Here is a 12,755-nt window from a genome sequence, read left to right as displayed (position 1 = left end):
CAGATAATCTGTTTTTCCTTCTAAAACCTGTTCTTCTACTCTCTCTTACCCCCTTCACACCCCGTCCGTAGTTGAGGGAAGCCATGGTAACGATGGGCTGTTGCTGGGGCGACCGATGGAAGAGCCCGAGCAGCCAATCACTGAGAAGTCCCTGCTCGAGATCCTGGACGGGATTGTGATGATGTACAACCTGAGCGTTCATCAACAACTGGGCAAGGTGAGAACCCCGAGTTTCAGGAGAGGATAGAGTTTGTGTTTGTTACTCATGATCGATATAGTGTAAATATTAAGATTATTTACATCTCTGTAGTGTATGATGTGTTACACTGTGGTCCTGGATACATGCTTATGTTTACAGTGGTGTGAAAAAGTAATTACACACTGGTGTGAAAAAGTAATTATAACAGTGCATATTTGTTGTATTAAATTGATTTCAGGTCATTAAACAAAACATTACATTGACAAAATGTGTTCATCCAATTAAACTCTTGTTTAGATTTCTTGTAGAACATAAATTTAAAACCATCATATTCGAGCAGTTATGTTAAAGTTTCTACAGGAACTTTGCTGGTAAATAAGTACATTTCAGAAGAGTTTCAAGCTATTTTTATAGCACTAGGACTCCACTGAACCACAGTGAGAACTGACATCCTCAAATAAGAGAATTTTGATCAATAAAGTGTCCTTCAAAAGAGTTTCAAAGCCATTTCTATAGCACTAGGACTCCACTGAACCACAGTGAGAACTGATATCCTCAAATAAGAGAACATTGATCAATAGTGTCCATCCAGGAGTGGACTTGGTTACACATCATCCAGAAAGTTACACAACATGTCAAATAAACTAAAGCCGTCTCTTGTTTCAGCTTTAAAGGCAGCTTCTATGTTCATGCCTTCACAATACATAAGAAAAACAAACAAAAAATATTTTATGGGACATCAAAGTAACATCAGTGCTTGTCTGACGTTGCCAAAAAACATCTAATTGACCTCAGACCTGACCAGATGCAGTGTGAAATTAGACATAACTTTTTTTTTCCTCTTCTTTCGGCTGCTCCCATATTTAGGGGGAGCCAAAGCGGATCTGATCTGCATACCAGAACTGGCACAGTGTTTACGCTGTATGCCCCTCCTAACGCAACCCTCCTGGGCTTGGGACTGGCACTGAGAGCGAACTGACAGGTGCACCTCCCACTGGCTAAGCTGTTTCAGCAATCCCCCCCTCCTTGGACATTAGACAATCTTGTATGTGCAAACGCCCGACCAGCTGATAGCACCTCTGAGATTTGAACCCTGGACCTCAGCGGTAGTGGGCTAGAGTATTTTATCGCTGCACCACTGGAGAGCCTGGGAAATTATGAAATTATGAGCAATACGATGGGATTAGTGTCTGACCCACTATATTGAGGTTGAACTGTTATTGCTTTTAGAGTTCAGAGTTTTAGAGAGCTTTCAAATAACAGTTCTAACAGATGACCAGGGCAACTCTAGCTGGGAGGAAATTGTTCACATCCTGTTCAGTAATGCCTATTCTACTGTCAAAAGTTTCTCTCTGAGATTTGATTTTGTTCACCTGCTAACTATGGACAGCTTTTTAGTGCTGAATCATCTAATTAGATATGATGTTCACGTACCTTAACTGTTGTGCAAATCAATTTTGTTAGAATAGTTCTTTTAGGATTCAGTGGTGGAGTTTTAGTTGGTGGACTTAGCTGAAAAATGTCTGTTATTAAAGCTTTACAGTCCTGACACGGCGCACAGAGTCTCTAATAGAATCTGCCCAATTGAATCTCCAATTGAAGTCTTCCCGTACTGACCCATAGAAAGGCATTAGTGCTGTGTGTGAGCGTCTTTGAGTGATTCTTCTGCCTGAACAGGAGAAGATAAGAATCTCAGTCAATCCGGCTGTGAGATGTCTTTTATGTGCTCGTCTTTCAGCTGAGCTGAGACAGTGGGTATAATTCACACTCTCTGGGAAGTGCTTCGGTCAGTACAACCTTTCACTATCCACTTCATCTCAGTCCAGATCCTGAAGTGTCATTTTACTGGAATAGGAAATCCTTACTTGTTGGTTCAGCACACAACTATTCAGTGTAAATAATAAAAATGTACATTTCTCTAGCAGAGAGCGGCACAGTGGCTCGGTGGGTAGCACTGTCGCCTCACAGCAAGAAGGTCCTGGGTTCGATTCCCAGCTGGAGCAGTCCTGGTCCTTTCTGTGTGGAGTTTGCATGTTCTCCCCGTGTCTGTGTGGGTTTTCTCCAGGAGCTCCGGTTTCCTCCCACAGTCCAAAGACGTGCAAGTGAGGTGAATTGGAGATTGACTGATTGTCCATGACTGTGTTTGACATTGAAGACTTGAGGGCAGTTGGTCAGTTGTAGCCTAGCGGTTAAGGTCCTGAACTAGTAATCAGAAGATAGTTGGTTCAAACTCCACCACTTCCAGGTTGCCACTGTTGGGCCCTTAAGCAAGGCTCTTAACCCTCAATTGTTTAGACTGTATACTTTAAGTCGCTATGGATAAAAGCGTCTGCTAAATGCCGAAATTGTAAATGTAAGTGCAAGACTTGAACTGATGAATCTTGTGCAACAGATAACTACCTGTCCTGTCATGAATGGAATCAAGGTGTGTAAACATGACCTTATAATCTTAAAAAATAAATAAATGAAAAATAACATCTCTAGTAGATGCTTTTATCCAAAGTGACTTACTGATAAAATGAAAGCAGTTGAAGGTTAAGGTTCTTGCTGTTGAGGATAAATAATATGCTTTTAACTGACTACATTTCTGAATAACTCAGTTTTTGATTCCAGCATGCTTGAAGCAAAGGTCCATAAATACAAGATTTGCCTAATTTGATGTAGAGAAACTTCAGTATCTTTTAAAGATCCCTGACCTCAATTGGACTCTACAAGTGTTTTTTTTTTTTGACAGAGTGGGCACATATTCCCACATATACACTCTAAAATCTTGTGAAAAGCCATCTCATAGAGCCAAATGGTTTTGGAATAGGATGGCTAACGTGCTGATGGTCTGGTATCTACTTACGTTTGGCAAAATATAGTGGTTTTAATATTTACTTGTAGCCTAGGGCAGTTGTAGCCTAGTGGTTTGGTTACTAAACTAGTAAGCAGAAGGCTGCTGGTTCAAACCCCAACACTGCCAGGTTGCCCCTGTTGGGCCCTTGAGCAAGACCCTTAACCCTCAGTTGCCTAGACTGTATACCGTAAGTAGCTTTGGGTAAAGGCGTCTGCTAAATAAAATTAGCAAAATGTAAATATCACTGTTGGATTGTGGCCTGTCCATGTGTTGCCTCTTTGGGAGCTGCTATATAAACTTTTTGAGGTTTTCTAGCATTTAGAATCTGAAAGTGCAGGGGGCTTGGGTGGTATAGCACAAGGGTTTTCAAACATTTCCAGAGCAAAAAAAATGGGTCGCAGAGAAACAATAACAAATAAACAAATTTTAACAGGCACATAAACTTGTGAGGCTTTATGTTACATCTTGTAAACCACAGTGGGACCAGACTGTAGAGCATAAGAGAATTTGCCAGTATAGAGAACTGCTGATAGGTGACAATCGATAACTTGATGCCCGGACAGATCCTGGCCTTGTAGAAAAAAAGAACAGTAGTTTTTTGTTTCCTTTAAATTTTTTCTCCCAGTCAAATCATTGCCAATTTTTTAAACTGCTAACTATATATATTTACCTGCTAGTGACACAGAGAGCTGTATAGTGTACAGAGAGACATGCTATGCTTTCTGCAAATCATCCATTGCTAGTGCAGGCGTTTGGACCAGACAGCCAGTGTCACAACTGTACAGTGGCAACCAAACCCAGTCGACCCTCAATCAGGCACGGCCAGTTGCGCCTGTCAGTAGCACCACCTGGGATCTCAGTTGTAGTGGGCTAGAGCATTTGACCGCTGCGTCACTCGAGCACCAGAACGCAGATTTAAGTTCAGGTTAAGTGCATATCAGGCTGACCATGTGTTTTGTGTTTCTGACAGATGGTGGTCGTGTCAGACGATGTGCATGAGTACGCTGTGGCCCTGAAAGACACTGAAGAGAAGATTGTTCGATGCCCGAAAAGGGTAAGTCTGTTAAGACACGCAAATAAATTAGGACACCCATTTTAATTTTAAAATTTGTGTGTTTCAGCCAGAACAATAGAAGAAATCAGAATTATATGCTTCTAACTTTGCAGCAACAGTTTAGGGAAGGCCCTTTACTGTTCCTGTGAAGAAGCTTGGTTTAAAGACACTCCAGTGTCCTGCACAGAGCCCTGACCACAGTATTACTGAACAGCTCTGGAATAAACTGGAACTTCAACTGAGGCCCAGACTAAATGGGCACAAATGCCCACAGACATACTTTAAAGTCTTGTGTTGCTCAATCTGTTTTAATACCATTTTACAATGGGATGTCCGACAAGCTCATGGTCAGGTGTACTTTCGGCCATATAGTGTAACTGTGATTCAACCCAGATGGTTGTGGACTTTTTTGCATGGATTGTGAATGAATAATGTGTTTAATAAAGCAATAAAAACAAAATTTCAAAATCTGATGGTGTAAAATATTATGAAAGACTTTTTTAAGAAATGAATGTAGGGATGTAGGAAATTTCATAAGCCTTAGGAACTTTTTCTTGCTCTGTAAAACTCTAAAATGTCCAAGTGTTTCTGCCATGTGCCCAGAGACCGGACATCCTGGAGGAACTACAGAAGAGCCAGAAGGTGTTTGCTGAGAAGCTCAACCACCTGAGCCGCAGGTTAGCCTGGATCAACGCCACCATTTACTCCAAGGTACAGAACTACAGAGTGAGCAGAACGTCCTGTTGTCCTTATACAAGGACAGCTTGTATATTGACTGATATTTTTGCTTCATCATGATATCGAGCTCTGTATCTGTTTTCCTCCCAGGAGCCAATTTTACTGATTATGTTGGAGGCCCGTAAAAGTTTATTCACCAAGTTAGACGTTTTATTATGTCCTATAAAGAAGGGCAGACGTTTAAGCTGTGAAAAATAAATAGTACTTGTCATTGGTTTAAATGGAACAGCTTCGAGAGGTTGGCAGCCGAGATGTTGGTTGTAAATGTTAAGGCGTCAGACCGGATGCTTTTCTGTATTCATAATGTGTGGTGTGAAAGTGAACAGGGATCTGTGTGCAGATTGTACAGGGTTTTGTCAATTTGCAGTTGGAGCGAAACATTTTTTTTGTACAAATGTAGTTGTATTAACATTGTGCTACTGCCAAGTGCTGTCCGTCCTGGTTTGATGCCTTTAACATGCTCTGATATAAATGTGTGAAAGGAAGCAGATGATCCTTGAAATCAGATTGAAACTTTAACATTTTGATGATAAATTACTTACAGACGTTCCGGGCTTGTATTTTTTCATTAGGGGGTTCCTTTATATAGGAGTCGCCACAGTGGATCTGTTTCATCCTCTTATAAAAGCTTGAATGTAAGACTCTTTTGATTATGGACAGCATCTCCTATTAGTCACTGTTCCAGCAAGTCTCAACATTCAAAATAACAAGACAGATCGTAAGGATGCGATACAAAGAACACACAACATCCAAGAGTGTGTGTTGTAATATTGATTAACTGTGATCTTCTGATCTGATGTAGGAGAAGATGCTGGACATTTACTGGCTCCTGCGGGTTTGCATTCGCACCATCGAGCGTTCAGACAGCACAGGCTCCTTGTTCGCCTTCACCCCCGAGTTGTACCTCAATGTGGCCATGAACAGCTACAGCGCCCTGAAGAATTACTTCAGCCCCTTCAACAGCATGGACGAGCTGCCAGGTATCAGAAAAGAAAACACACGATGCACTCAATCAGTAAATTACTCAATAAATAACTCCGAAAGAACCATAATGATTCCAGCCAAACACATCCATCAATGTAAAAACCGGCTAACGTGGCGATGGGTGAAAGACATCCGGAGAAGGATCAGTAAAGACGATCCTGCGTCATCCTAATTAGCGAGTGTAAATTCGGTTTACGGTCGGCGCTGACGGCAAAGTCGGGTGAAGGATTTCTTCAGAGAAATGACACGGGGCTTCATATTTTTTTTTCTCAACTAAAGTTTAGAACTGAAGCTGTTGTTCCAGAATCTTCTTATGGAAATTACTAGCCACAAGATCCCTGGCTTACAGTCGTCCTTCCGATTCATCCAACAGGATCTGTGACTGAATGGAAAACTGACTGGCCTGCACAGATCCTGCTGGTTGAATTGGAAGTACAACTGTGAACCAGGGACATTGTGGCTAAATGAAGAATTGACTTGCCTGCACAGATCATGTTGGATGAATTGGAAGGACGACTGTGAGCCAGGGACATTGTGCAGGCTATTCAATTTTTCATTCAGCCACTGGATCCTTGGCTCACAGTCATCCTTCCAATTCATCCCACATAATCTGTGTAGGCCAGTCAGTTTTACATTCAGCCACAAGATCCCCTGGCTCACAGTCATCCCTCCAATTCATCCCACATAATCTGTGCAGGCTAGTCAGTTTTCATTCAGCCACAAGATCCCCTGGCTCACAGTCATCCCTCCAATTCATCCCACATAATCTGTGTCGGCCAGTCAGTTTTCCATTTAGCCGCTGGATCTGTGGCTAACAGTTATCCCTCCAATTCATCCCACATGATCTGTGTAGGCCAGTCAGTTTTCCATTCAGCCTTAAGATTCCTGGCTCACAGTCGTCCTTTCAATTCGTCCAGCAAGATCTGTGCAGGCCAGTTAGTTTCTAGTCAGCCATAAGATCCCTTAGTGATTTACTAGTCTAGTCTGTCTCTTGGTTTATTGTCATGTTGTGTATAATCAGAAGTAATTTAGAGTGATAAGTATGCAATACCTATAATAAGGAAAAGGTGGAAATAACTATTTTAAAGTAAAGTAAAAGCAAATGTAAAGTCTGTATTTAAGGTGCATTTCCACCCTTTATGTGCTGGATAAAATATAGGACCCCAAGTGAAACATTGTAGACAGGGAATGTGTTTGGGGCTTTTAATACATACTTTATATTTTCATTTTTAGTGTCAACTTGTGGTGTAACAGTCCCACTTTTTTCCATTTGCAGGCTACGAGGAAACTCTCACTCAGCTCGCTGCTATCCTCGCGAAGCATTTTGCAGACCCGCGCATCATTGGCACAGGTAAATCTGAGCCTCCCTGCTGCTTACCTACACTCTGGTGAACATTAACTTATTGTACCACTTAGTTTAGTGCATTTATTTGAGAATAGCTGTACATGCATGTGTGTGTGAGTGTGTGTGTACTGCTCTGTGGAAGCCCTGCATATTTCCCAACCTCAGTTCATTACATTAGCTCAGTCCACACTCTGGTGTAACGAGATCAAAGCCATTATGATTTATTAGCCAAATATTGAATTAGAGACCTGAGCTACATTCTCCCATAGCCATGAGCTTCCTCTTGTACTTCACGTAATGTTTCACATCTCTCTTGGTCTCTCTCCTCTCTCTCTCCTCTCTCCTCTCTTTGTCCCTTTTGCATCATCCTGCATTACTCTTTTATCACTGCTACTGTATTTTTTTCGCCCTTCCTCTGTCCGCAGGCTTCTCTCATTCCTCTATCCATCTCCGCTAATGTCCTATCTATTTTCATTACCTGCAGAACAGGGTACAGAAAAGAATCCAAAATGTGCAGCTGATCTGTTAGGGGGCTATTTTAATGGGACTTTTTAAATCTGATATAGTCGATGACTTTGGTGGCCTTTTTGCGACCCAAAGTAATCCTTCATATCAGATTTTACTTCCCGGTGCTGCCAGAATGTTTTAAATGTTCTGTTGCTGAGTTTGCACTATACATTACAGTCTTCAACAGAGGCGTGTAAAAGCCTGTGTAAATATCTTGTTCATTATTTATTTTTGCATTCCCACCTTTATTTTTCAATTTTTAGGTGTGGACCTCGGAAGTTCACTAATGCACTTGCAATTCTACCACTTGCATGTAACCCACATTGAAAAGAGTTGAGAATCAGGCTGTGCTTGTTATATTTCGAGCTGGAGGATATGAGTCACTGTTGTAGTACCAAGGGGGTGATTTTCCATTTGGGCGCATTCCCACAAGAAGCGTCAAAACGCCTTTTGCACCGTCTGTGCCGTTGTTTCCTATGGAGTAAGGCACTTTTGCCGCTTTGGGCTTGCGATTTTGGCGTGGCTTTCAGTTCACCTGTTTGAACTTTGACCCAGTTTACCGCTGACCTTTTCAAAGCACCTCCAATAAGACTGTTTGATATGATGCAATAAAAGCGTCTCAGGCCGTATGAACAACATTTAACGTAAACAAAGCTTAACGTGACGTATTGTACTAAAACAACAAGCGAGGAATTTCATTAGTGAAGGGAAGTTTTGTGTTCCTGTCTCCTTCTTTTGATACATTAAACCACGTTAAGTTTTTTTTTTTTTTTTACAATAAGCATTTCAGACTCTCGGAAAAGCTGATTCTCACAATTTCTCAGAACCTCAAACAGTAACACAAGTTTAAAAGTGAAACAGTGAGGACAATCCAGATAAACACAGATACACGTGGAAGCTTTCAGAGTGTATCTGACGGTTATTCCACACAAATGCAGATTCGTCTCATATTCACACTTTGATGACGTTTTATCGCACCGCTCAAGCTGAGCAGAGCACCAAGGCCTACAGTTTTGCCGCTTCTCATGTGAATGCGCTCTTAGATGCAGCCGATTATATGTGTTTAGCCCATGATGACCAGGCCAGTGGCTCTGCTGAGACTCAAACCTGGGTCTACATGGTGGTCGGCTGGTGCAATACATTGCTGCACCACCCAAGCGCCCTGCCAGTATATGGAGCAATATCAACGGCTGTTGAAAAGTCATTTGTTTAGTGTGTGGATAACCCAGTATTATTGTGCCTGTCAATTTTAAGAGAAATTGTGGCATAAGTAAAAAGTCAATCTAATGACACCGTATCTAAATGACTTGAAGTCAAAGACTTTAAATGGTGCGATTTCAAATGTAATTAATGCTGATAATTAAGACTTTAGGACCAGCAGATAGTGTATAATTGTTCTTGCATGTGCAGTTCATAAAAAGTGATATTGATGATTTATTTTTTTCATTATGCAGTCTGAGAAGCGAAGCCAAGCTCTTCCGTCCTGCATGAGGAGAAATATATGTTAATAGATTTAATATTAGATACTGTACAGATTTTATCGTCTGTCCTCTAGCTGTAATGTGCTTAATGACACGTCAGCACTATTGAAGTATTGATTTCATTTCCTGTGTTTCCTCAAGGCCATCTTTCCTTCGTATAGCACAGATGAGCTCTGATCTTACAGATGACACTGCTGAGATTTCTCTTGCTTTCCTCTCTCATGCAGACATCAAAGACTCGCTGATGCAGGCGCTGGCCAGCTACGTGTGTTACCCACAATCCCTTCGAGCCGTGGAGAGAATCCCTGAGGATCAGTGAGTACATTACCCATAAAACCCACAGAGCACTCACGCGGTGCTGCCGCCCACCTGCAGAACCAAGGACCTATTAACACAGATTCACCAGCAGGGTTTTACCTGCTGTGCCACCTCCAGCTGATTGTGTCAACTTATTACACTAATAATAAAGCATCTGTCATCTTAGCATCTTATTAGTAAGAGATGTAAGATTTCTGATGTTCCTGAGTTGACAGGAGTGGTGTACTGTTTGAACAAGAGTAGTACCTGGAGGGAAGTGAGTCAATCTCAGATCTGATGTCAAGAATTGCTTTTAGCACAAAATAAGTGTACAGAAAAACCTGAATGGATGGCACGTTTCGATGTTTATGCCTTTAAACTTCATGAATCATTTATAGATTAAAAAAATTCTGTCTTATACTAAGTATTATAATCCCACAGGAACAGTTGTAGTCCAGTCCAGGGCTTTTAAAACACACCACTCGGATACATTCAGCAATATCTAACCGATCTACCTAAAAACATAGGCTTTGTTGATGCCTAGGGTCCGGGTACTTTTACAGATCCTGTGCTCGTAGTTCGTACGGCCTGAGTTGCTTTTACCATGTCATACCAAGCAGTTCGTCTCATTGGAGGAGCTTTAAAAAGGTCAGCTGTAAACTGGGTCAAGTACACGGTGCATGATGCTCAGAGGAGCAGCCTCACTCCATAGGAAACAATGGCACAGCCGGTGCTAACGCGGTTTTGCCGCTTCTCATATGAATGCTCCCTGACACAAACCTCTTGGCAGAATGTTTGCAGAATGTGGAGCAGATATGTAAGACAACCTGATGTTTTTTTCTTGGCTGTTTCTGTATTAAGGGTTCACCACAGACCTGATTTCACTGGTGCAACATTTTATTTAACTATTTTTATCCAGACTCGGGACTGCGAGCACACTGATTAGTGCACCTCCTGATAGCTGGGCTTTTCTTGAATTGATGGCATCCTATCTGACCTTTAACATAACCTATACCTTTCTCTAGGCGTGTTGCTATGATGAGGAACCTGTTGGCACCCTATGAGCAAAGACCATGGGCACAGACCAATTGGATTCTGGTGCGCCTGTGGAGGGTAAAATTTATTTCTATTTATTCCTTGACCCCTGTCCCTCCGCTCTCACTTTCTTTTGTCCTCTATGTGGCTTCGCTCCAGTTCTAAACCCATTATCTTATTATGTTCCACCCTGAAGTAGGTGATGCATTATGATGATCCATCACAGTGAATCCCTGCTGCCCTCGGCCCATCCACAATCAACCCAACGGAGTTTACATTGAAGGACGTGTATTAGTGTAGATTTTGGACACTTGACCATGAGCTTATTGGACGTCCCATTTCAAAAACTAATGGTATAAAAATAGAGTGACCTCTGTGTGATATTTTCAGCTAGAACAACAGCCGCTCTTCTGAGAAGGCTTCTTACAAGACTTTAAAGTATGTCTGTGGGAATCTGTGTCCATTCAGTCAAAAGAGCACTCGAAAGCTGAGGTCAGGGCTCTGTGCAGGACACTGGAGTTTCTTTAAATCAAGCATGAAAAAACATGCCTTTATAGACCTTGCTTTGTGCACAGGGGGCTTCCCTAAACTGTTACTAAGTTGGAAACATATTGGAAACACTGGGCAGTGATAGGTTGCCGGTTCAAGTTCCACCACTGCCAAGTCGCCACTGTTGGGCCCCTGAGCAAGGCCCTTAACCCAGAATTTTTCAAAAACGTGAAATTAACTAACCATTCTGTTTTTTGTGTTTTGTATTTTATACTATACCTCTCTGTCTCTCGCTGCAGGGCTGTGGATTTGGATACAGGTACACACGGCTCCCTCACCTGCTCAAAACCAAACCAGAGGATGCCAACCTGCCCAGCCTTCAGAGTCAGTACCTGCTGTTTCATTCTCTTTTTTAGCGTGTTGCTTTTCCATCTTCCTTTCATGTTATAAAAAGCATTTAGACCTTTTTGATGGCTGTCAGACTGTCCGCTTCCACTGCCGTCATCCTCACAATTTTGGTTTCAGAAAAAATGCAGATTTTTTTAAATAGGTTACTTTAGTGAAAGAGCCTGAACTGTGTTATCATTCATGCGCTAAATGCGTCAACCCATCATGTTAAATGGCAGCGTAATGACGTCATCTTCACTGCCAAAATACAAAGCGGTAAATCACTCTCATCAGCGCCGACATGCACCTGACACGTCAAGCGGAGAGGAGGCTATTAATAGTTCGGAAAGAAACGAACGCTTAACATCATCCATCACGCGCTGACGTTCGCGATCTGTATATTTTTTAAAGTACATTGTTCTAAATCCGCCTTACAGGTGTTTACAATTTTATGTACACTTTTTCTCAAGGATAATATGGGCTTTGTCTTATGAATCAATACTGCTGCTGTCTTACTGATGGCTTGTTTTGATGCAAACCCTCTTAACTAGGCTTCACAGCCAGCTTCACGTATTTTTTACTTTGTATCCTGACCAGCACAAGCAGTGTTGTTGATTTGTTGCTAATTGTTGCATTTTCAGTCTGGAGCTTTAGATGTTAACACTGCATTAACCGCCCCTGAATGCATTCTGATAATGGAATTGAATTTTTTTCAGCCTCAAACGAGAGCCATTAGCGCCCCTGGGTGGAGTCTTTCTCTTCTTTACTCTGATGTCTTTTTCTTTATTGCCTTGCTTGTTTTAGCCATGCATTCGTTCTCCTCATTGATCAAATAGCCATATCTCTTAAACCGTAATTTTTTACTTTTTTTTCACGGCCTGCAGGAAATTTATCAATTGCTAGTTTCCAAAGTAAGTTTCATATCCAGTTTTAATTGGTTATTATCCCTTATTTAGTCCAGTTGTTACCACTCTGGCTTTTAGTGAAACTTTTCCCCCTGGCTGGTTTACCTTATCCATTTACCCATAAACTATATTTTATTTATTAGTATTGCATTGTTTACTAATAATTATACTGATATTCCTGCTTGTCGTGTTAGAGCCATAACCGCAACATCCTGCCACCACTCCAGTCTTTACTGCTCACAAAGAAAAACCTGACCCCTAAAGGACTACCGTAGTTCACATTGGTGCATTGTGAAAAATCATAATGTATTAAAGTCACCAATAGTAATTTTCATTTAGTTACAGCTTTTGTTACATAAAAATACATGATTTTCTTTTAGTATACAGAAAAACAGCCTTTTTTTAAAAACTTATTTGGATTACCTACAGTGCATACACACAGTGTATATGATGAAAGTATAAATGTTTTACAAAATAAATACAGTAAAACATAAC

General features: G+C 41.4%; 1 protein-coding gene across 1 annotated transcript in view; it reads left to right on the top strand.

Annotated features, from left to right (window-relative positions):
• LOC134302075 (E3 ubiquitin-protein ligase RNF123) overlaps positions 1–12,755 on the top strand; it is a 102,771-nt gene that overhangs the window by 17,321 nt on the left and 72,695 nt on the right. Inside the window, exons 24-31 of the mRNA XM_062987098.1 lie at positions 72–217; positions 4,009–4,092; positions 4,696–4,803; positions 5,633–5,810; positions 7,091–7,165; positions 9,375–9,462; positions 10,470–10,557; positions 11,268–11,352. Of these exons, the coding sequence (XP_062843168.1) occupies positions 72–217; positions 4,009–4,092; positions 4,696–4,803; positions 5,633–5,810; positions 7,091–7,165; positions 9,375–9,462; positions 10,470–10,557; positions 11,268–11,352 (852 nt within the window). The remainder of the gene's footprint in view (positions 1–71; positions 218–4,008; positions 4,093–4,695; positions 4,804–5,632; positions 5,811–7,090; positions 7,166–9,374; positions 9,463–10,469; positions 10,558–11,267; positions 11,353–12,755) is intronic.

The sequence above is a fragment of the Trichomycterus rosablanca genome, chromosome 24, assembly GCF_030014385.1.
Source record: "Trichomycterus rosablanca isolate fTriRos1 chromosome 24, fTriRos1.hap1, whole genome shotgun sequence".
Classification (NCBI taxonomy): Eukaryota; Metazoa; Chordata; class Actinopteri; order Siluriformes; family Trichomycteridae; genus Trichomycterus; species Trichomycterus rosablanca.
The sequence above is the reverse complement of the archived record's forward strand: the minus strand, read 5'-3'. Positions and strand labels throughout refer to the sequence as shown.